General features: G+C 33.4%; 1 protein-coding gene and 1 pseudogene across 5 annotated transcripts; one reads left to right on the top strand and one right to left on the bottom strand.

Moving 5' to 3' along the window:
- Positions 1–1675: 1675 nt before the first annotated feature.
- Positions 1676–11233, bottom strand: LOC127901092 (histone-lysine N-methyltransferase ATX3-like). 5 transcript variants are annotated; one of them, XM_052437187.1, is made up of 23 exons: positions 9960–11228; positions 9804–9859; positions 9526–9721; positions 8508–8627; positions 8318–8386; positions 8151–8219; positions 7961–8052; positions 7758–7850; positions 7283–7418; positions 6729–6801; positions 6395–6494; positions 6106–6230; positions 5392–5537; positions 5049–5153; positions 4776–4840; positions 4407–4620; positions 4152–4238; positions 3986–4042; positions 3792–3881; positions 3551–3637; positions 2936–3010; positions 2130–2230; positions 1676–2031 (listed from the first exon to the last, which is right to left on the bottom strand). In XM_052437187.1, the coding sequence occupies exons 1-23, from the start codon at positions 10818–10820 to the stop codon at positions 1941–1943; spliced, it is 3108 nt and encodes a 1035-aa protein (XP_052293147.1). In that variant the 5' UTR covers positions 10821–11228; the 3' UTR covers positions 1676–1940. The 5 variants fall into 5 exon arrangements, with proteins under 5 accessions (XP_052293147.1, XP_052293148.1, XP_052293149.1 ...); XM_052437190.1 differs by lacking the exon at positions 1676–2031 and adding an exon at positions 3198–3256 and having other exon boundaries at positions 9960–11232; XM_052437188.1 differs by lacking the exon at positions 3792–3881 and having other exon boundaries at positions 9960–11230.
- A 3107-nt stretch (positions 11234–14340) lies between these two features.
- Positions 14341–23246, top strand: LOC102620874 (histone-lysine N-methyltransferase ATX3-like; annotated as a pseudogene).
- The last annotated feature ends 474 nt before the right edge of the window (positions 23247–23720 follow it).

Genomic DNA, 23720 nt, shown 5'->3' with positions numbered 1-23720 from the left:
CAAGAATCAAAATGGAAAACTGTTTTGAAACAGAAGAATAAGAATAAACGATTCTCAACCGATCTGTTTATAGAGGTTGGGAATAATGTTTGGAAACGATAAATTGCTTTCTCAAAGTAGAACATCAAATTTTTTCCTAAAAACATCTCATACCAACTGGTAAACAACCGAACAACCTTCTTCTACAAACAACTTCGTCAAATAGATTTTGAAAACAAACAGATCTCAAGCTTGAGAAAATTTCAAATAATCTGATAATTGAAGATCATATCATCCCAGATTCGGAGATCAAATATGATGAAACGGTTATTGTCTTCGAAATTCAGATTCCAGAGTACCTTAAAAGCTCGTATTCAGTTAAATTGAATGAAACAAAACAAGAGCTCAGAATTTTAAATCAAAATTCGAAAAACATGAATTGATTTAAATTTCACTAAAATTGATTAAATATGCAAGCGTAAAGTATACGAATATGAGAGTAAGAATTTGGAATGAAGTGGAGATATGGCTCGAATTCAAAGTTCATTGTTGAAGGAGAGTCTATAGAGAGAAAGTACCAGCTGAAGAGGGATAAAGAAGCATGGTAAGGGCAGCAAGGAGAGCTGCAAACGCAAAGTCCCTTGTTTCTTTTCAATCTCTTCCTCATTTCTCTGTTTCTCTCTCTGAGAAATTTCAAAATGACTTCAACTCTCAGTCTTCCGCTTTATATAGGCGCGCCAAATGCAAGATTTAAAAAGAAAGTAAAATTCAAGTAGTTCATCATGGATCGGAATTCCGGTTCTCGTGATGGGCCGGGCCTGGCATGCCTCAAGGATATCCCAATAATATTACTACACGTCCACCTAAAGTCCTGATTAAGACAATTTACCGCCCACCTATATTATCAATTTTCCTTTGATTCCTTTTTTTCACCCATTTTTTGGGGTTTGCTAAGATAACTAACACCATTAAGAATAAGAATTGCTTCATCACGGTTTGTTGAATTTTAGCCATTACTGCCGCAAGGCTACGAATCTCGTGGTGAAAATTGACGTATGTGGTTTCGGTTCCACCATTACCAGGAGATTGGCGCTCTGCCAGGCCATGTGAAAATCTCAACAAAATGGAGTATAGAAGCATAAGATTAGGATGGCCCCCTTTTTTTCCTATAAAACCACCCTTGTTGATTATTAACCCACCCCGATAATTGAAAATGAACATATTTTGCAACTAGATCTAATCAATACTAAAAGTACCTGTCAATTTAATATTTATAATTTTTTTTTTTTAGGTAGGAATTTTTTCCTTTTCAAATTCTCTTATCTTTTCTTGTTCCTCCGTCAAAGCAATATTAAATATTTTTTTTCTTTTTCAGATTCTTATCATTGCATATCTTCCATCTCCATCAATGGAATGCAATATTAAGTTCTCCCAATTCCCCCCCCCCCCCCATTTAAAAGTTTAGAAGAGTTAAACATAAAACTTATGGATTTATACAGTATAAAAAATTTAACTTCTAAATTGTAATACAGATAATAATTTAATTAACAATTACTCATTCACCTTATTTAAACAAAATGACAAAAAATGGGGGCAAATCTCGCCACCATAAGATAAAAATATTAAACTTGCAGTTCATCCGAGGAAAAAGGGAAAATGTGCTGGTAAGTTGAAACATGGTCAATTCGCAGAGCACTTCAACGGGAAAACAAAGTAACATTCACAAGACGAATCGGAATCTGAACATTCTATAAAGTCTACATCAATTTACAAAAATACCACCACTAAACAGCCAGCCGGCGATTGATGTATTTACATTTTTATTGCCATCTAAAGAATTACAAAAAAATGGACCAAATATTTTCGAGACAAGAAGAAAAAGAAAATTACAAAGCTAGACTGGCAATGTGAGATTCACAAAAATGAAGATAAGGTGGTTACTCTTAGCAGAAAGATAGAACCTAGTTCATAAACATCCGACAGTTAGGAGCTTTACATAGGCAAGGGACTTTCAATTCGTCATGCTCATCCGGATCAAATAAGTAATCATACCTGTAAAATAAATAAATAAAAGCACAATAATTTATTCCTCAACCAAGAAACCAAAATTTATATTGTTTGTTGGGGGGTAGTGGTGGGGAAGATCATACGTTAATTCATCACCAGCTGACACATTGGTCTTAGCAATAAGAACTATCCGGCTCTCGCAATCTCCCACACTCATGATCCTTGCATAGCAGTTAGGCATGCACTGCAACAGAAGGAATAAATTTTTAACATCATTTTAAAAATGCTACCACATAGGGCCAAATAAATGTATGAACTAAGAATCAAGGTCGAATTTCATATAACAGTTGCAACTACAATTAATGAAACAGAAGTAATTTTTGGTTCATAAAACAGTTGCAACAACAATTACTGACTTAAGCACAAAATAGAAGCAACTTTTGGTGACTACAACAAGACCAATGGGTGGAAACAGGCGTGAAGCTCAGGTTCTAAAAGCAACACTAATCATTAGAACCTGAAAGATCCAGACCAAATCAAAATTGTTGTCTCCTTATAATCACTTTCCTTAAAATAATGCATTTTTTTCCTTTTTTGGCGTTATTTTGTCGTAGGCTCAAATGGTGCAATGCAAGTAACCAGGGTCTGAGAACTTCAGATACCAGGAGAGCAGAACCAAGAAAAGCAGGGTATACAATGCCTTTGCACAACCACATGCACCGATATAAGTATTAATTGACAGAATCTGTGTACGGTCAACACAAATTTCACTAACCTAACCCAAGCCAACCAAATCCAAACTCAGACTAATTGATCAGGCAAAAGAATGAGGAAATTACAAGTTAGGGTAGAGCTTCATATATATATATATAGAGAGAGAGAGAGAGAGACAAACACCCCAAAGAGAATCTTGAAGATTTTGTTATTAACTTTTGTAACAAGAACTTACTGAATGGTTGATTAAGCGAGCTATATTCCCCTTATTTGTGGCATCAATTACCACTTCCTCACTGATCTTGAATAGCTGCAGGAACCATTAATTTAAAGATTAAATAATCCAATAAATATTAAAACAAAGCATATAGCAGCAATAATAAAAAGTTGTTCTGCCCTAAATCAAGTGGGGGTTGAAGCAAGGTGGATGAAAAGGAGGTAGCCATTTTCACAAAGCCCACAGAAACCAAAGCAGGAAAAGTCCTCAACAAATATACCATGTTGGCACCTGCTTGCCAGACAGGTGAATGCTGTGAACTCCATTATCTCCATTGCCCTACATTGAACCTTTTCTTTTAGGAAGATGCCTATCAATTTCTCTCATCTACAATTTTCACATCATATTTATACTATTGACAGACTTTTCAAAAGTCCCAAAAGCCCAAGTTTCAAACAAATCAATTATTACCATTAAACACCTAGGAAAGGATAGATAGTTCACCACATTGAGAAATTCAAACTCTTCATCACACAAGAAAGGAACAGTAAGTTATAATTGCAATCAAATAATACAAGCTCTGCCACAACAATCCCATGGTCACGGCCATGGATTACTGAATAAGGAACTCACATAGCAATCTTTGCCTTCTTTACGATATTGTTTCTCCCTTAGATCAGCAATGCTTTGAGTTACCTGCTCACCACGATACTCAACAACCTGGAGATATAAATGCCTTCTATAACTATCACATCACTAATGAGGAAACCAGACACTGATTGTCTTATTCGAGGTATCAAAAAAATTCCAGACAAGTTGAATACTTAAACCCACAAGTTTGAAAATGGATAATTGTAAAATCTTAATTTAGTACCATTTCTCCTTCTTGAATATGTCTACGAGCGAAGAGGCCCCATCCATGTATGCCAGATTTCCCGAAACAAACCCGATGCTTTTCAGTTCTCTGAGGACAGCAACCCACCCACACCCCCCCCCACCCAAACAAAAAAAAATTTGAGATGATGGCCTGTAGGCATCAGTCATTTCACATTAAAAATGATGGTGTACCTGTAAGTGGTAAAGTCTTTCCTTGAATGAAGAGAAAATCTCAGGTTTATCAACTTCCTGTCATAAGACAAAATAAGCATGTAAGTATAAAATGGAATATTACCAGCAAACAAAAACAATCTAAGGAAACGATGAGAAAAAAATAAAACAAAGACAAGAATATCACTTTATATGTGTTCAAGCTAATAACTGCATCCAAAGAATGATGTCTTGGCCCCATTGGTCGGTGGCATATCGGCTCCCTTTCCATGCTCTGCAAACAAGAAGAAAAGAGATAGATCACAAGAAGTCAGCTACAAACTAAACAAAAGTCACATCTGACATGACATTTTGTACCAAAAGAAACGCAACCTCGAAAAAAGCATGGCTAAAATTTCAACAATTCCTTTTTTAAAAAGTATAAGGTTCCCAAATTCATCACCTTATTCTTTGATCGTTTGAAAACACGACATCTTGAAGCAGATAGAGGTTCGAAGTCATTAGTATCAGGGGATGGTGATTCAGAGTCCTCTGTTCTCTTAGCTGAAACCAGCCTTGAACCACGGAAACAGCCTCTCTGGTTCTGAAGCAAGCTTCTACCAGCAAAAACCCCTGTTGGAGTGTGGAAAGCTACAACAGCATCTGGATTTGGGGTCCTGTACCAAAAATCAAGATACGAAGGAACGAAGACCAAAAACCATAAGATATGGTGCATAAAGTTGGACAATTCTTTTGTCTTTCAATGGAAGAACAGATTGAAATCAGAAAATATGAAAAATAAAGAAACCAATGAACAGTAAATTTTTCCAACCTGTGGACAGCACAGTATATCAACTTCCTTGTTATCTGTTTGCCATACCTCTCCAAGCTGTGTATCTGAAGTTCAATATTAAAAATTAATGAAATAATTTACAACGTTCAACCCTCATTTCCTTAATGCACTGACCATTGTAAGCAAAATCATGTGTGAAAAATAAGAAAAAAAAATCATTTTTAATCACTATCTTCCATTGTAGACATATTCCATGAAATTACAACTCTCAAAAAATGAATTTGTTTACGAGCAAAGAACAATAAGACTTACTTCCATGCAGTATCCTGCTCTTGAGGCACACATTGCATGAAAATACGTGGCACACTTGCAACACTGAGTGCACGAACCATGAGTTTGCTTACAGATTATGCAACTCTGCAGTCAATACATTTAAGAAAAATTTCAGAGACAAGCAGTCAACTCAACACCCATACACTAAAAGAAAATAATAATAATAAATAAATAAACCAATGCCAAGAGAACTTTCTTTAAATGAATGCGAAATAGAACCCAAGCATGGCAGGGACAGTCTTTAAGCACTGCCTTAAAAAGATGCTTGATTGAAGTAGGAGGAAAGAAAGCTCATTAGATGATCATCATAACCACATCATACCTTTAAAAACAAATTTGTTGGAATTCTAAGAATTCCAGTTGCCGGTTCCATTTTCTCATGATTCAAGAAACCAATCTCAGGCCGGAACCAAGCGCATGTAACATGAACCCAAAGAGTTTGAACATCTGTTGGTTTCAGTGCACCCCCTAAAAAAGCAGTTTCAACATGTTAAGACAAGCTGGCATTGAAGACAAGCCCTTTGTCAGACATAGGTAGACATGTAGTCTGACTTACATTGCTCAGTATGCATAATCAAAAATCAGTTCTAAATATGATGAGACAGACAAGCATTGAGATTGGAGCCAACATTTTCAGAGAAAATCATAACTGCATTAAATACTAATGCTCAGAATACATAATCAAAATGCTACATCATCACATTTATATTTGCTAATAGGCAAAGAGAAATCATAAATGGAAGTATAACTATTACGATTGCAGCATCATCTAAATTAAATTGGAATCAACCAATATTTTAGAAGTCCTAAAAGAAGCGACATAACTACTGTTTTGTTTTGCATATTTCAAAAAAAAAAAAAAGTTTCACAAGACCATGCAGAAACTATAAATTATGGCACTGACCATTTTCTTTCCATTTCAACTACAGGTAATACTTACATGTGTCATGTGTGTAAATACACTATCTACGCATGCCATATACAAAAAAAACAGAACAGTTAAGAACTATTACCACATTCAATTACGAGGACATACCTCTCACAGGACAGAGGCAACATTTCCTCTCAGCATTAGGCATTTCGCATGCTCTACAAACCCATGAGGTAAAATCTTGAACATCAGTTACCCCATAGCATTCTTGGTGAACAGCTATCTGGCACCTGAACAAATAACAATGCCATTTAGGTTGAGAAAAAAATCAATAAATAAAGAAAAAAATCTCCAAAAGAATACAATATAAGCTTCAATCCCCTTGCCTGCAAATGGTTTATCATTTAACCACCCCAATCTAACTGGTATCAAGAGACAACCAATAATGACCTACCTATTGCAGATAATAATTTTATTGTAGTCCCAGTCTTCAACCCATCTACAGATAGCACATCTTTCAGTTGTCCATTTTACAGAAACAGGCTCGTACTTCTCTGTAGCAATAAAAAACTGTTATGTAAGTTTCCCAATACTGAAACATCACAAAAATTTCTAGTTAAAATTTTTGAAACCCCTAAGAACACCACATCAACCCTCCCGCCACCCCAACTCCCCCCACCCCCCCCACCCAAAAAAAAAAAAAAAAAAACAAAAGCAACAACAACAACAACAATAATGATAATAATAATAATATCAACATGTAAATATTTCAAGGATGTGCCTATTACCTTTCATAAAAGCAAGTAGCTTTTTCTCATCTAATTTTACTGGATCCATAGCATCAGCATTAAATTCAGTGATCTGCATTGTCTTCGATGTTAATAAAAACCATACATTTAAGAATCAAAACTTAATATGTACATATATAGCCATAATGTTTTGTTAATTGACAGATCAGATGGCTATCGGGATGTTCAATTGTTCACATGTCTACAATTAGAAAATAAAACATAGAAAAGGGAAGAGGGGAGCAGGGTTACATTCTGTCCACAAAAATAATCCAATATTCCCTGATAGGAGCAATCACTATAGATAAGGTAATTACATTTCTTGCTGATTCACTAAAGTTGGAAGGGAAACTGATGAAGCAGGCTATGGCTTTAAGGAAGGAAACTACATTTATGAGCAACAATCACTGAGAACCAAGATAGTAGATAGCTGTGATTTCTTTTAATCATCAATACATTAAGCCAATAGCCTCCAATAATGACCAAAAGTTCTAAACAATTTAATATACAGATAAAAAGAATTATAAAAACAAGATGAAAGAATCAATACGAACCCATTTCCCCAGTGGTAGCATAGTGCCCAGAACTTTCACGCTATACTTCCATTTTTTTGCTCTACAGCCAGTGTGGCGTTCCCATTCACTAAGTGTTAGCTTTTTCGGCCCACATGATCGACACCTACACACAACTCTAAAGGAAAAAGGGCAAAACATCAGTTTAGCTCAGCTATTTTTTAGAATATTCTATTCAAAACAACTTTGCCATAAACCAAAGTAGTGCAACCAGAATTCCCTACTGAAAAAACCAAGTCAAATAATCAAATAACTTGTTGACAATGTATGTGTGGCTATTAATAAGTATTTCCAAATAAAGAGTGTGAACAAACATTTTCCGAAAGAAAGAATGGGGAGGAGGATAGAAAATGTCAGCCCTAACAGAATTTTTCAATTTGATTCTTTTAACAAAAAGAAAAAAACAATAACGGTCTTATTAAACTTATCAAGGACATTAATAAGTTCTGAGGCTTACAAATGAAGTTTTGGAAAATATGCTCCTTCGACGTCATTGCATACTACCATTATCTTGTCAGGCAGCACCATTTGCCCGTCATTTTCTACAGCACTGTCAAAAAATATTGTTTGGTATAATGTTTAAAAATTCACATCAAATGAACATCCATAATACATAGCCAAAGTAAAACATCAGATGTCTGTAGGATTAAGTTAACATACCTGACACCTGGCTGCCATTTTCCTATATTTGATGATTGAAATTTAAACTTTACTCTGCAATTCGGGCAATAATAATCAATGTGCTCCAGATCCTTCACAGCATAATCAAGTCAGTGAACCCCCAAACTCCATGAACATAATGAATAACATAAATAAAAACAAAATAAAATTACAAATTAGGTAGGTGTACCTTAAAATGTTTGCCAGAAATTTCGTCACACTCAGCATGCACCCAAACATTACAACCGTCACAACATACCTGCTCCAGAGAAGTAAAACAATATTTTCTCAGTGTTTTTTACCCCCACCAAAAAAATATATATATACTAGCCCCACCGGAAGTGTGAATAATCTCACCCAATTCCCACTATCTGAATGGTGCCAAATATTCTTGCATATGCCACAGTACTGCTCTGATTTTTGTAACTGTAAAAGGAATAAATGTGGAGATCATGTTAAGAAAAACAGTTAATCTATTTCTTCCATCAATAGAAAAATAGAAGCTACATTCATGTCAAATAAAATTCAAGAATAGAGTCTTACGAACCTTAGAACAATGTTTACATAAAAACTGGGTTTCAGATACTAAGCCTTTCATTCTCTTCAACTTGCAAGGTCGAAATAAGCCACAACCGTCACACACTCTTGCAACCTTATAACATGCATTCTGCAGCAGTTGATTAAACAAATGAATTCTTGAAACACAAAACAAAACTATCTGATCACTACCTACGGAAATATATTATCCAATAACCCAAAGTAACAGTTGAAAATACAAACACAAACATCCAAAGTGTTAGAAAATAAGTGTTAAGGAAAGCAGAATTTTGTGTGTACAACCACAAACAATATTATTGAACGGGTACAGTCCCCGCACAGTCTAGTAGAGTGACTATCACACAGGATGAGAACCACTAATCCACTAGAAAACATTGCACGAAAATTCCACGATGGGAAAAGTGACTAAGATTGGATTTTAGCGCCTACGACAAGACATGAAAAATTTTAAAAAGTACAAGCAATCCTCCAACTTGAAGTAGGACTGCAACAGCAATGGGAAAGGGCCAGAAACAGCACAAAGAATATATCAAATGGTACCATCAGCACCACCTGATAACAAGACAAAAATAATTCAAATGCCAGAATATCAAAGTAAGAGGAGAGTGAGAAAAGAACAGCCTCAAACAAGTCATGCAGAAGGATATAACATTGTAGATGGATGGTAAACCTAAGCTAGTGTATAAACTTTCAATTCATCACCACAAATTTAAAAAAGCAGATTCAGTTCATAACTGCATGCAACATGTACATCTGTGTAGCAGTACTTTGAAAAGTTTACCTAATTTATTAACTTAATTCAGATGTTACACAAGTCTCTTCTGTGCAAATCATCCAAGAATTGAATATTTAAGTAACAGTTTTATGGTAAACAACAAGACAGAAAAACCAAAGCTAATTTAATTTAATCATATGCATGTGAATCTTGCTGAATAGTGATTAGAGCCTTGCAACGCATCCGTGAAATTTCAATGCACCACAAAGTAGTGAAATTATGAAGAACTTACCTGATTCTGAGGGCAGTATTCCAGATCCTGACCTGAACCCGTGGCCTCTTGGCCTCTGCGGGAATAAGCTTCTGGACCAATTTGCCCAATACCAAGGTTCAAGTCCGAAAAACCATTTTCTGCCAAAACTGCCTCCTCCAGGGCAATCTGAAAACCACTGATCTTGCTCTTGTGCAACTGGGTTGGCTCCTGAAATCTAAACAAACAGAAAATCAAGAAAACCCTTTATACTCTAAAAATATTATTGTGCAATCATCCAAAAATGGAAATATACACACTTGTCCATGAATTCCGCAAAAGGGAATAGCATCCCTTGCTTCACCCATCCATAGTCCTGCCCATCAACATCATTACAAACAATTTAAGTGAAAACATGATGACCATATATTAAACAAAAGAAACCAACAAAATGAAAACATGAGAGACTTATATACCCTTTGTGTTCCATTCTTTGAGTAGCCAAAAAACATGACACAGAGGCAGCCAGGAATACAGCACCTCAACACAGCTTCAGGCGCTTGCAAAATGGGATCAATTACAACAGCAGGCCAAGCTGGATACGACCTCCCACATTTAGCCCAAACTAAATCACCCAGAGCAAAATCCTCAGGCTTGTAAACATCCTTCCTCTTTTTCTTTTTCTCTTTCTCTTTTGTAATTCTCTCTACATTCCTAGAACTAAACCCTGGCATAAACTGTTTCTTACCCGCCATTGGCAAAGAATTTACATTACCTGCCGGCATAACAGGGCGACGCGAAACCAAATACTCTCTCGGATCAAAACCATTATATCCTCTATAATTTGAATTTCCAAATCTATACTTATCCATGGTAAAACCCAACTTATCAAAATCCCCGTTCACTTCTATAATATCAACATCATCTTCCTCGTCAAAGCTTGAATCCGTGTCACCAACAACAAGAACCGAATCATCATATCTGGAAGGAAGTATTTGAGTCCTTCCTTTCGAAGGTTTCAATGCTGGAGGTCGAAACCTGTCGGAGCTCCGGTTTGTGCCTCTTCCTTTATAATTAAAATTGTTCAAATCAGGTTCAAATTCGGGGTCCCAACATGTGGCTTCCTCGCTAATAAAAGAACTTGAGCCACTGCTTAAATCATCGACTTCAACATGCATTAAGCTTTGATGACAATCGTCGCCTCCTCTTCTTCTTCGTTTCTTTGGATTTGCTACGTAAGCATACTCATCGGCGACTTCATTTTCCTCGCACGACTCTGCAATCTTGCAAAATTGTGGATTTGGCATTTCGAGTTTCGAAGGTCGTTTTATAATCATACCTTTCAGACAAACCCTAACTTCCCATCCAACACGGCAAATTATATACTCACCTTATCTAAACCAGCGACTTAATGTTTGTATTTCCGTACAATTAAATTTGTTAATATTAAAACCCTAGCCCTAGACTTTAACTCGAAACCCTAACTTGCGGCGCTGGCGGAGGAGACTTACGAAATACCGCACGTTTCTGTTTCCGTTAAGAAACGATTTAGAGATAATTGGATGAATATTTGTGAATAGCAATCGCCGAATTAGTAGCGACGAGAGAGAAAATCAATTTTCCCTGCAAAAATAATACAATTTTCTGAGAAACCCGACGAGCTGAGCGGAGGTGGTAAAGACGCAGGGTGCTGTTTGGCTAACGACGAGTTCTACACAAGGCACGAAGTACAGTGCATATATATTTTTTAAATAATAAATTTGATTAAAACGCAGTTATTATGAATTTATGAGATTAAAATATGGAGCTACGGTGGGGTCCATACCAAATATGACGTGCTTTGGCTCCAAATATTTGGAGAGGGAGGGAGGGTAAGGAATATTGCGTCCTCGAAAGCGCGAAGTGAAAAGTCGAGAGGTAGCATAGAAATTTTATGCTATGTTTCCGCGAGGATGCATCGTGCATCTTGTCGAGCACGTGGCCAACGGTTACTGACCTTACAGTTGCTTGTAAAATAATGTAGATGTATATTTTGTACGCTGTCACGACGAGAGGTAACGGCTTATTGCGTGACTTCCGTCTGTTAGCCCGCGGGTGCGCACCCGTACCGGTGGTGCGCAAAACTGATCTATATCTATATGGCTCGATACCCGACTAGTGACTGTAGAAGCCTGAAGGAGAATGCTTCGTTCCAGCGTTCAAAAAATAAAATAATATAAACTAAACATCGTGCCATTAATTTTAAATAATTATTAAATATTGGGTCATTTTATAGTATCATCATTAAAATTACAGTATTATTTTTGTAATTAAATATAAATTATATAAACAAAACGTAAGAAATATAAATTTAATATAAAACTTATAAATTAACATTAAATATAAAGCAATACGTAAATTATGTAAATGGAACATCGGATTTGTAAATACAATGTAAATAAGTAAACTAATATAAGAATGCTAAATTGATATACTATTGGTGGATAAAATAAAAACTTATAGATGTAATATAAAAATTGTAAATTAATATTAAGTACAAAATAAAATATAAATTGTGTAAATGAAATATAAAACTTGTAAAAAGAAGGTAAAATAAGTAAATCAATATAAGTGTGCTAAACTGATGTATTATTAGTAAATAAAGCAAAAATTTATAGATTTAATGTAAAACTTATAAATCAACAAAAAGTGTAAAATAAGTCATAAATGATGCAAATGGAACATAAGCCTAAAACATAAAAGGTAAAATAAGTAAATTAACATAGTAGTGATAAATTGATATATCATTATTAAACAAAATAAAAATTTATTAATATAACATGAAACTTGAAAATCAACATTAAGTGTGAAATAAAACATAAATTAAGTAAATAAAATATAAGACCTGTAAATAAAATGTAAAATAAGTAGATTAACATATAAGTGGTAAAGATGCTGTATTATTGGTAAACAAAACTTAAAATACACATGTAACATAAAACTTGTGAATTAACGTTATGTGTAAAATAAAAAATAAATTAAGTAAATAAAACATAAGACCTCTAAATAAAAGGTAAAATAAATAAACTAATATAGGAATGGTCAAATGATGTATTATTGGTAAACAAAACATAAACTTACATAGATAATATAAAACTTGTAAATCAACATTAAATGTAAAATAACATTTAATTATATAAATGAAATAGAAGACTTATAAATGAAATGTAAACGAAGTAAATATTACAAGAGTTATTAAAAAAATTATAAATATATAATAAAAACTCATTGTGATAATGATTACCTTATATATTTACTGTTTTTTGTTTCTAAATTGAATATATAAGGTAATCATTATCACAATGAGTTTTTATTATATATTTATAATTTTTTAATAACTCTTGTAAATATTTACTTCGTTTACATTTCATTTATAAGTCTTCTATTTCATTTATATAATTAAATGTTATTTTACATTTAATGTTGATTTACAAGTTTTATATTATCTATGTAAGTTTATGTTTTGTTTACCAATAATACATCATTTGACCATTCCTATATTAGTTTATTTATTTTACCTTTTATTTAGAGGTCTTATGTTTTATTTACTTAATTTATTTTTTATTTTACACATAACGTTAATTCACAAGTTTTATGTTACATGTGTATTTTAAGTTTTGTTTACCAATAATACAGCATCTTTACCACTTATATGTTAATCTACTTATTTTACATTTTATTTACAGGTCTTATATTTTATTTACTTAATTTATGTTTTATTTCACACTTAATGTTGATTTTCAAGTTTCATGTTATATTAATAAATTTTTATTTTGTTTAATAATGATATATCAATTTATCACTACTATGTTAATTTACTTATTTTACCTTTTATGTTTTAGGCTTATGTTCCATTTGCATCATTTATGACTTATTTTACACTTTTTGTTGATTTATAAGTTTTACATTAAATCTATAAGTTTTTGCTTTATTTACTAATAATACATCAGTTTAGCACACTTATATTGATTTACTTATTTTACCTTCTTTTTACAAGTTTTATATTTCATTTACACAATTTATATTTTATTTTGTACTTAATATTAATTTACAATTTTTATATTACATCTATAAGTTTTTATTTTATCCACCAATAGTATATCAATTTAGCATTCTTATATTAGTTTACTTATTTACATTGTATTTACAAATCCGATGTTCCATTTACATAATTTACGTATTGCTTTATATTTAATGTTAATTTATAAGTTTTATATTAAATTTATATTTCTTACGTTTTGTTTATATAATTTATATTTAATTACAAAAATAATACTGTAATTTTAATGATGATACTATAAAATGACCCAATATTTAATAATTATTTAAAATTAATGGCACGATGTTTAGTTTATATTATTTTATTTTTTGAACGCTGGAACGAAGCATTCTCCTTCAGGCTTCTACAGTCACTAGTCGGGTATCGAGCCATATAGATATAGATCAGTTTTGCGCACCACCGGTACGGGTGCGCACCCGCGGGCTAACAGACGGAAGTCACGCAATAAGCCGTTACCTCTCGTCGTGACAGCGTACAAAATATACATCTACATTATTTTACAAGCAACTGTAAGGTCAGTAACCGTTGGCCACGTGCTCGACAAGATGCACGATGCATCCTCGCGGAAACATAGCATAAAATTTCTATGCTACCTCTCGACTTTTCACTTCGCGCTTTCGAGGACGCAATATTCCTTACCCTCCCTCCCTCTCCAAATATTTGGAGCCAAAGCACGTCATATTTGGTATGGACCCCACCGTAGCTCCATATTTTAATCTCATAAATTCATAATAACTGCGTTTTAATCAAATTTATTATTTAAAAAATATATATGCACTGTACTTCGTGCCTTGTGTAGAACTCGTCGTTAGCCAAACAGCACCCTGCGTCTTTACCACCTCCGCTCAGCTCGTCGGGTTTCTCAGAAAATTGTATTATTTTTGCAGGGAAAATTGATTTTCTCTCTCGTCGCTACTAATTCGGCGATTGCTATTCACAAATATTCATCCAATTATCTCTAAATCGTTTCTTAACGGAAACAGAAACGTGCGGTATTTCGTAAGTCTCCTCCGCCAGCGCCGCAAGTTAGGGTTTCGAGTTAAAGTCTAGGGCTAGGGTTTTAATATTAACAAATTTAATTGTACGGAAATACAAACATTAAGTCGCTGGTTTAGATAAGGTGAGTATATAATTTGCCGTGTTGGATGGGAAGTTAGGGTTTGTCTGAAAGGTATGATTATAAAACGACCTTCGAAACTCGAAATGCCAAATCCACAATTTTGCAAGATTGCAGAGTCGTGCGAGGAAAATGAAGTCGCCGATGAGTATGCTTACGTAGCAAATCCAAAGAAACGAAGAAGAAGAGGAGGCGACGATTGTCATCAAAGCTTAATGCATGTTGAAGTCGATGATTTAAGCAGTGGCTCAAGTTCTTTTATTAGCGAGGAAGCCACATGTTGGGACCCCGAATTTGAACCTGATTTGAACAATTTTAATTATAAAGGAAGAGGCACAAACCGGAGCTCCGACAGGTTTCGACCTCCAGCATTGAAACCTTCGAAAGGAAGGACTCAAATACTTCCTTCCAGATATGATGATTCGGTTCTTGTTGTTGGTGACACGGATTCAAGCTTTGACGAGGAAGATGATGTTGATATTATAGAAGTGAACGGGGATTTTGATAAGTTGGGTTTTACCATGGATAAGTATAGATTTGGAAATTCAAATTATAGAGGATATAATGGTTTTGATCCGAGAGAGTATTTGGTTTCGCGTCGCCCTGTTATGCCGGCAGGTAATGTAAATTCTTTGCCAATGGCGGGTAAGAAACAGTTTATGCCAGGGTTTAGTTCTAGGAATGTAGAGAGAATTACAAAAGAGAAAGAGAAAAAGAAAAAGAGGAAGGATGTTTACAAGCCTGAGGATTTTGCTCTGGGTGATTTAGTTTGGGCTAAATGTGGGAGGTCGTATCCAGCTTGGCCTGCTGTTGTAATTGATCCCATTTTGCAAGCGCCTGAAGCTGTGTTGAGGTGCTGTATTCCTGGCTGCCTCTGTGTCATGTTTTTTGGCTACTCAAAGAATGGAACACAAAGGGTATATAAGTCTCTCATGTTTTCATTTTGTTGGTTTCTTTTGTTTAATATATGGTCATCATGTTTTCACTTAAATTGTTTGTAATGATGTTGATGGGCAGGACTATGGATGGGTGAAGCAAGGGATGCTATTCCCTTTTGCGGAATTCATGGACAAGTGTGTATATTTCCATTTTTGGATGATTGCACAATAATATTTTTAGAGTATAAAGGGTTTTCTTGATTTCTGTTTGTTTAGATTTCAGGAGCCAACCCAGTTGCACAAGAGCAAGATCAGTGGTTTTCAGATTGCCCTGGAGGAGGCAGTTTTGGCAGAAAATGGTTTTTTGGACTTGAACCTTGGTATTGGGCAAATTGGTCCAGAAGCTTATTCCCGCAGAGGCCAAGAGGCCACGGGTTCAGGTCAGGATCTGGAATACTGCCCTCAGAATCAGGTAAGTTCTTCATAATTTCACTACTTTGTGGTGCATTGAAATTTCACGGATGCGTTGCAAGGCTCTAATCACTATTCAGCAAGATTCACATGCATATGATTAAATTAAATTAGCTTTGGTTTTTCTGTCTTGTTGTTTACCATAAAACTGTTACTTAAATATTCAATTCTTGGATGATTTGCACAGAAGAGGCTTGTGTAACATCTGAATTAAGTTAATAAATTAGGTAAACTTTTCAAAGTACTGCTACACAGATGTACATGTTGCATGCAGTTATGAACTGAATCTGCTTTTTTAAATTTGTGGTGATGAATTGAAAGTTTATACACTAGCTTAGGTTTACCATCCATCTACAATGTTATATCCTTCTTCATGACTTGTTTGAGGCTGTTCTTTTCTCACTCTCCTCTTACTTTGATATTCTGGCATTTGAATTATTTTTGTCTTGTTATCAGGTGGTGCTGATGGTACCATTTGATATATTCTTTGTGCTGTTTCTGGCCCTTTCCCATTGCTGTTGCAGTCCTACTTCAAGTTGGAGGATTGCTTGTACTTTTTAAAATTTTTCATGTCTTGTCGTAGGCGCTAAAATTCAATCTTAGTCACTTTTCCCATCGTGGAATTTTCGTGCAATGTTTTCTAGTGGATTAGTGGTTCTCATCCTGTGTGATAGTCACTCTACTAGACTGTGCGGGGACTGTACCCGTTCAATAATATTGTTTGTGGTTGTACACACAAAATTCTGCTTTCCTTAACACTTATTTTCTAACACTTTGGATGTTTGTGTTTGTATTTTCAGCTGTTACTTTGGGTTATTGGATAATATATTTCCGTAGGTAGTGATCAGATAGTTTTGTTTTGTGTTTCAAGAATTCATTTGTTTAATCAACTGCTGCAGAATGCATGTTATAAGGTTGCAAGAGTGTGTGACGGTTGTGGCTTATTTCGACCTTGCAAGTTGAAGAGAATGAAAGGCTTAGTATCTGAAACCCAGTTTTTATAAACATTGTTCTAAGGTTCGTAAGACTCTGTTCTTGAATTTTATTTGACATGAATGTAGCGTCTATTTTTCTATTGATGGAAGAAATAGATTAACTGTTTTTCTTAACATGATCTCCACATTTATTCCTTTTACAGTTACAAAAATCAGAGCAGTACTGTGGCATATGCAAGAATATTTGGCACCATTCAGATAGTGGGAATTGGGTGAGATTATTCACACTTCCGGTGGGGCTAGTATATATATATTTTTTTGGTGGGGGTAAAAAACACTGAGAAAATATTGTTTTACTTCTCTGGAGTAGGTATGTTGTGACGGTTGTAATGTTTGGGTGCATGCTGAGTGTGACGAAATTTCTGGCAAACATTTTAAGGTACACCTACCTAATTTGTAATTTTATTTTGTTTTTATTTATGTTATTCTGTATGTTCATGGAGTTTGGGGGTTCACTGACTTGATTATGCTGTGAAGGATCTGGAGCACATTGATTATTATTGCCCGAATTGCAGAGTAAAGTTTAAATTTCAATCATCAAATATAGGAAAATGGCAGCCAGGTGTCAGGTATGTTAACTTAATCCTACAGACATCTGATGTTTTACTTTGGCTATGTATTATGGATGTTCATTTGATGTGAATTTTTAAACATTATACCAAACAATATTTTTTGACAGTGCTGTAGAAAATGACGGGCAAATGGTGCTGCCTGACAAGATAATGGTAGTATGCAATGACGTCGAAGGAGCATATTTTCCAAAACTTCATTTGTAAGCCTCAGAACTTATTAATGTCCTTGATAAGTTTAATAAGACCGTTATTTTTTTTTTCTTTTTGTTAAAAGAATCAAGTTGAAAAATTCTGTTAGGGCTGACATTTTCTATCCTCCTCCCCATTCTTTCTTTCGGAAAATGTTTGTTCACACTCTTTATTTGGAAATACTTATTGATAGCCACACATACATTGTCAACAAGTTATTTGATTATTTGACTTGGTTTTTTCAGTAGGGAACTCTGGTTGCACTATTTTGGTTTATGGCAAAGTTGTTTTGAATAGAATATTCTAAAAAATAGCTGAGCTAAACTGATGTTTTGCCCTTTTTCCTTTAGAGTTGTGTGTAGGTGTCGATCATGTGGGCCGAAAAAGCTAACACTTAGTGAATGGGAACGCCACACTGGCTGTAGAGCAAAAAAATGGAAGTATAGCGTGAAAGTTCTGGGCACTATGCTACCACTGGGGAAATGGGTTCGTATTGATTCTTTCATCTTGTTTTTATAATTCTTTTTATCTGTATATTAAATTGTTTAGAACTTTTGGTCATTATTGGAGGCTATTGGCTTAATGTATTGATGATTAAAAGAAATCACAGCTATCTACTATCTTGGTTCTCAGTGATTGTTGCTCATAAATGTAGTTTCCTTCCTTAAAGCCATAGCTGCTTCATCAGTTTCCCTTCCAACTTTAGTGAATCAGCAAGAAATGTAATTACCTTATCTATAGTGATTGCTCCTATCAGGGAATATTGGATTATTTTTGTGGACAGAATGTAACCCTGCTCCCCTCTTCCCTTTTCTATGTTTTATTTTCTAATTGTAGACATGTGAACAATTGAACATCCCGATAGCCATCTGATCTGTCAATTAACAAAACATTATGGCTATATATGTACATATTAAGTTTTGATTCTTAAATGTATGGTTTTTATTAACATCGAAGACAATGCAGATCACTGAATTTAATGCTGATGCTATGGATCCAGTAAAATTAGATGAGAAAAAGCTACTTGCTTTTATGAAAGGTAATAGGCACATCCTTGAAATATTTACATGTTGATATTATTATTATTATCATTATTGTTGTTGTTGCTTTTGTTTTTTTTTTTTTTTTTGTTTTGGGTGGGGGGGGGGGGGGGGGGGGGGGGGGGGGGGGGGGGGGGGGAGGGTTGATGTGGTGTTCTTAGGGGTTTCAAAAATTTTAACTAGAAATTTTTGTGATGTTTCAGTATTGGGAAACTTACATAACAGTGTTTTATTGCTACAGAGAAGTACGAGCCTGTTTCTGTAAAATGGACAACTGAAAGATGTGCTATCTGTAGATGGGTTGAAGACTGGGACTACAATAAAATTATTATCTGCAATAGGTAGGTCATTATTGGTTGTCTCTTGATACCAGGTAGATTGGGGTGGTTAAATGATAAACCATTTGCAGGCAAGGGGATTGAAGCTTATATTGTATTCTTTTGGAGTTTTTTTTCTTTATTTATTGAGTTTTTTCTCAACCTAAATGACATTGTTATTTGTTCAAGTGCCAGATAGCTGTTCACCAAGAATGCTATGGGGTAACTCATGTTCAAGATTTTACCTCATGGGTTTGTAGAGCATGCGAAATGCCTAATGCTGTGAGGAAATGTTGCCTCTGTCCTGTGAAAGGTATGTCCTCGTAATTGAATGTGGTAATAGTTCTTAACTGTTCTGTTTTTTTTTTTGTATATGGCATGCGTAGATAGTGTATTTACACACATGTAAGTATTACCTGTAGTTGAAATGGAAAAAAAATGGTCAGTGCCATAATTTATAGTTTCTGCATGGTCTTGTGAAACCTTTTTTTTTTTTTTTGGAAATATGCAAAACAAAACAGGAGTTATGTGGCTTCTTTTAGGACTTCTAAAATATTGGTTGATTCCAATTTAATTTAGATGATGCTGCAATCGTAGTAGTTATAAATTGTGTAAATGAAATATAAACTTGTAAAAAGAAGGTAAAATAAGTAAATCAATATAAGTGTGCTAAACTGATGTATTATTAGTAAATAAAGCAAAAACTTATAGATTCAATGTAAAACTTATAAATCAACAAAAAGTGTAAAATAAGTCATAAATGATGCAAATGGAACATAAGCCTAAAAAATAAAAGGTAAAATAAGTAAATTAACATTGTATTGATAAATTGATATATCATTATTAAACAAAATAAAAATTTATTAATATAACATGAAACTTGTAAATCAACATTAAACGTGAAATAAAACATAAATTCAGTAAATAAAATATAAGACCTGTAAATAAAATGTAAAATAAGTAGATTAACATATAAGTGGTAAAGATGATGTATTATTGGTAAACAAAACTTAAAATACACATGTAACATAAAACTTGTGAATTAACATTAAGTGTAAAATAAAAAATAAATTAAGTAAATAAAACATAAGACCTCTAAATAAAAGGTAAAATAAATAAACTAATATAGGAATGGTCAAATGATGTATTATTGGTAAACAAAACATAAACTTACATAGATAATATAAAACTTGTAAATCAATATTAAATGTAAAATAACATTTAATTATATAAATGAAATAGAAGACTTATAAATGAAATGTAAAGGAAGTAAATATTTACAAGAGTTATTAAAAAAATTATAAATATATAATAAAAACTCATTATGATAATGATTACCTTATATATTTACTGTTTTTTGTTTCTAAATTGAATAATAATAAATTTAGGTTTATGTAATACATGTGATGATATATGTGAAATTTTATTAAGGATAAAACTTACTCTAAAAATTAAAATTTGATTTATATTTTTCAAAACTATTTGTAAGATAATTGATTTTGCATCATTCTAAATCTCTTAAATGGCAATCCCAAATGAGTTTTAGAATAAATAAGAAGCAAAATTTGAAACTACATAAAATATTTATAAAACTAAAAATTAGATCCAAATTTATTGATATTTTATATATGTCTAGTAATATAATGTCTTTTTATTTTATTTTGGCTTGACCCACATCAAAAAATAATACTTTTACTTAATTAACTTGTATGATAAACAAATACTACGATAGAAAATGAAAAAAAAAAGATTATAAATATCCTAGTGTGAATATAAAATTTATGGTTGAACCAATTTAATAAGACTTATTCCAATTGTTTTCAGTACAAAATTTTTGTTTTCAATTGGTGAGTTATTTTTGTTGCTTAAATAAATTAAATAAATAAACTATTTTTAAATTAAAGTTTAATAATGATATACAAGTTTCATGTTTTTTAAATGTTTATTTTGTTTGTAATTTGAAAACGCCAAATTACCACTCTTGCATTAATTGATTGTTTTACTTTTCATTTATTAGTAATTTACAAAATTTATATTTATCACAGCATTGATACTGGAATTTTAATCATGACATGGTAGAATATTCCTAAGTATTACTTTCATCTTTAGTACTTGTTTACTATGGCTTATTTAATGGTCATAAATGTTTATTTGCTCTTATAAACTCTTATCAAAATTTTAGTTGTTGTTTGATTTTTTTTAGTAGAATTTATAAAGATTAAATAAGCTATAAAATATAAATCCATATATTAAAATTAACCATATTCTCATAAAAAATTAATTAAAAATATTTGTTTAAAAATTATAAATAAATCATAAAATAGTAAATTTATCTTTAATTTGTTCTTTTATTATATAATTTCTATCTTTATAACTCTAAACTCTTATATTTTATTTAAAAATATTTTTAATTAAAATTATAAATATAAATATAAATTATAAAATAAAATGAATGTGAAAAAATTGGTAAAAGAATCATTTATTTTTGTTTAATTAAATTTCCAATAAATTAATTTATATTAAAATATTTATATAATTTTAATTAAAAAAACAGTTTTACTATAAATTTCGAGAATTGTAAAAAGCATCCTCTAAGGTTTGGGCTCGATTTTGTTTTTGCCAAACTAAATCGAATTCGGGTTCTGTTTTAAATTTCAGTTTATATTATTTAGAACCCATCGGTGTCGGTTCGATTCGGAAGCGGATACTGCCCAGCTTGTGTCTAAAGTCTAAACCACTATTTCAGCCCAAGAGCTCATTGAAGTACACATCGTTTCTCACACTTGGTTAAATTTAGCCGCAGACAGGCTATGAGTGGCTCAAACCCTAATTTTGTGCAATGACGGCTCTCGCTGAACAGTAGTCACAGCTGGGAAGTGGCTAGACCGACTGTCGAGCGCGTCCGTTTCTAGTTCTGAGATGTTGACGGCAAATCCATTCTAGTTCAGTCACAATTGGTAAGTGACGCTATGCTTTATCAGGTCAGTTCAAAACAATAAAGAATTTAAACTTGGATTCGACTGCTATTACATTATTTAGTTCCATATCCTTATACTCAACATTAAAGAGAAATTTGAATTTCGGTTAAAATGGATATGATGGCAAAGTAAAAGGTCTGAGCAAGAAGTTCATGTATTTGTTGGTACTGATGATGTGAAGTTATGGCCTAAGATGGAGAGGGCCCCATGTCCTTGTTTGAGATACTGCATTGTGACTTTCGCAACCTCTCCTACAACGATTGCACCATGCTTTATGGGTGGCATTTGGGTTGAAATAAAAAGGCGTGGGTTGCGTTCTAGCATTGATTGCCAGCCTAGACTTCTCCCAACATTGTTTTGTTTTTCCCATACTTTACACGTCTGTCAGCTGCCAACGCACTTCTTGCATTGATCAAATTTTCTTGCTGATCCTCTTGCACTCTTTTGTTTGCTAGCTTTATCTATTTCTTTTTCCCAATCATTCTTGTGTTCATTACTTTTTGACATATTTATATGTAAATGTGTGTGTGTGTTTCCTCAAATGAAATGAAGAATTAATGTTGATATTTGATTTGGTGGTAGGAATCTTTTCCCATTTCGCTATTTGCTGCATTTTCAGTTGGTACATTTACATTCTATTTAAAGACAACTCTTCTTTCAGCATATGTTATATAGAGCTAGATTAAAATTGCAAAGGTTTTATACATGGTTTGTCTTGTAATGCACTTATGCACATGTTATTTAAGCCATATGCTAACAGTTGTTTCATTGTATCATATTTATATGGCTTGGTAGTAGCTTTGACCATAATGAGAAGTTTATTGTTTGTTGTGGATTTTCATTTTCAAGATGAGGTTTTTCGCGTCTTGGCCAATGATTTATATTCAACGATGAGAAAGCTCTTCTTCTGGGTCTGCATTTCTGTTAAGCCAAGACATTTACATCCTTGGGAAGAAACATTTATACTTGTCGAGAAACCTCTTCCCTGTGCATTTCTTTGTTATTCACCATGGTTGTACTCTCAACATATGCTTGATCATTGAATTATTAACCTTTTGGATAATAGCATATGCATAGAATTAAAACCTTGGAGAAGACTGTCATTGATGGCCTGTGTGGTTACTACTTTGGGGCCCTTTTTTTGCATTGCTCAGAAAGCATGAGATTAGGAAATTTAGAAAAACTTGTGAGCTAGTTTCTTATTAAATTACAATGTCAATGTGGCCAGGGACACATAGAAATCCTTCAAGAACCACTACAGAGATTATCATTTCGCTTTCTCTTGCAGTCTGATTGTAGTGAGACAGTCTTTTAAGATGGATTAACCATGCAGCAGTTAAAGTTACACAGCACCATATAGTGACTTATACATGTGGGGCTTATAGTTTGATTTACTTTGTTGGTTTGCACCATCATTTGTTAACATATCTATTAGCTGCCTGGCTGTTTATTCCTTTTGTGCTTGCCTTTATATCACAACAATATTGGCAGATTTATCAATGACCATTAATTAGCTCAAGAAGAATTTAATCTGCAGAATCTATTGTTGAACTAGTTTACTGAAGTCAGTGCACTTTCTAC

The sequence above is a fragment of the Citrus sinensis genome, chromosome 3 (genome assembly GCF_022201045.2).
Source record: "Citrus sinensis cultivar Valencia sweet orange chromosome 3, DVS_A1.0, whole genome shotgun sequence".
Lineage (NCBI taxonomy): Eukaryota > Viridiplantae > Streptophyta > Magnoliopsida > Sapindales > Rutaceae > Citrus > Citrus sinensis.
The sequence above is the reverse complement of the archived record's forward strand: the minus strand, read 5'-3'. Positions and strand labels throughout refer to the sequence as shown.

Coding starts and splice junctions, on each gene's coding strand:
- LOC127901092 (XM_052437187.1), bottom strand. CDS start 10,820: ATGATTATAAAACGACCTTCGAAACTCGAAATGCCAAATCCACAATTT. Junction 8,220..8,317: donor ATTCAGATAGTGGGAATTGG/GTGAGATTATTC, acceptor TCTCTGGAGCAG/GTATGTTGTGACGGTTGTAA. Junction 7,851..7,960: donor AAATGGCAGCCAGGTGTCAG/GTATGTTAACTT, acceptor ATTTTTTGACAG/TGCTGTAGAAAATGACGGGC.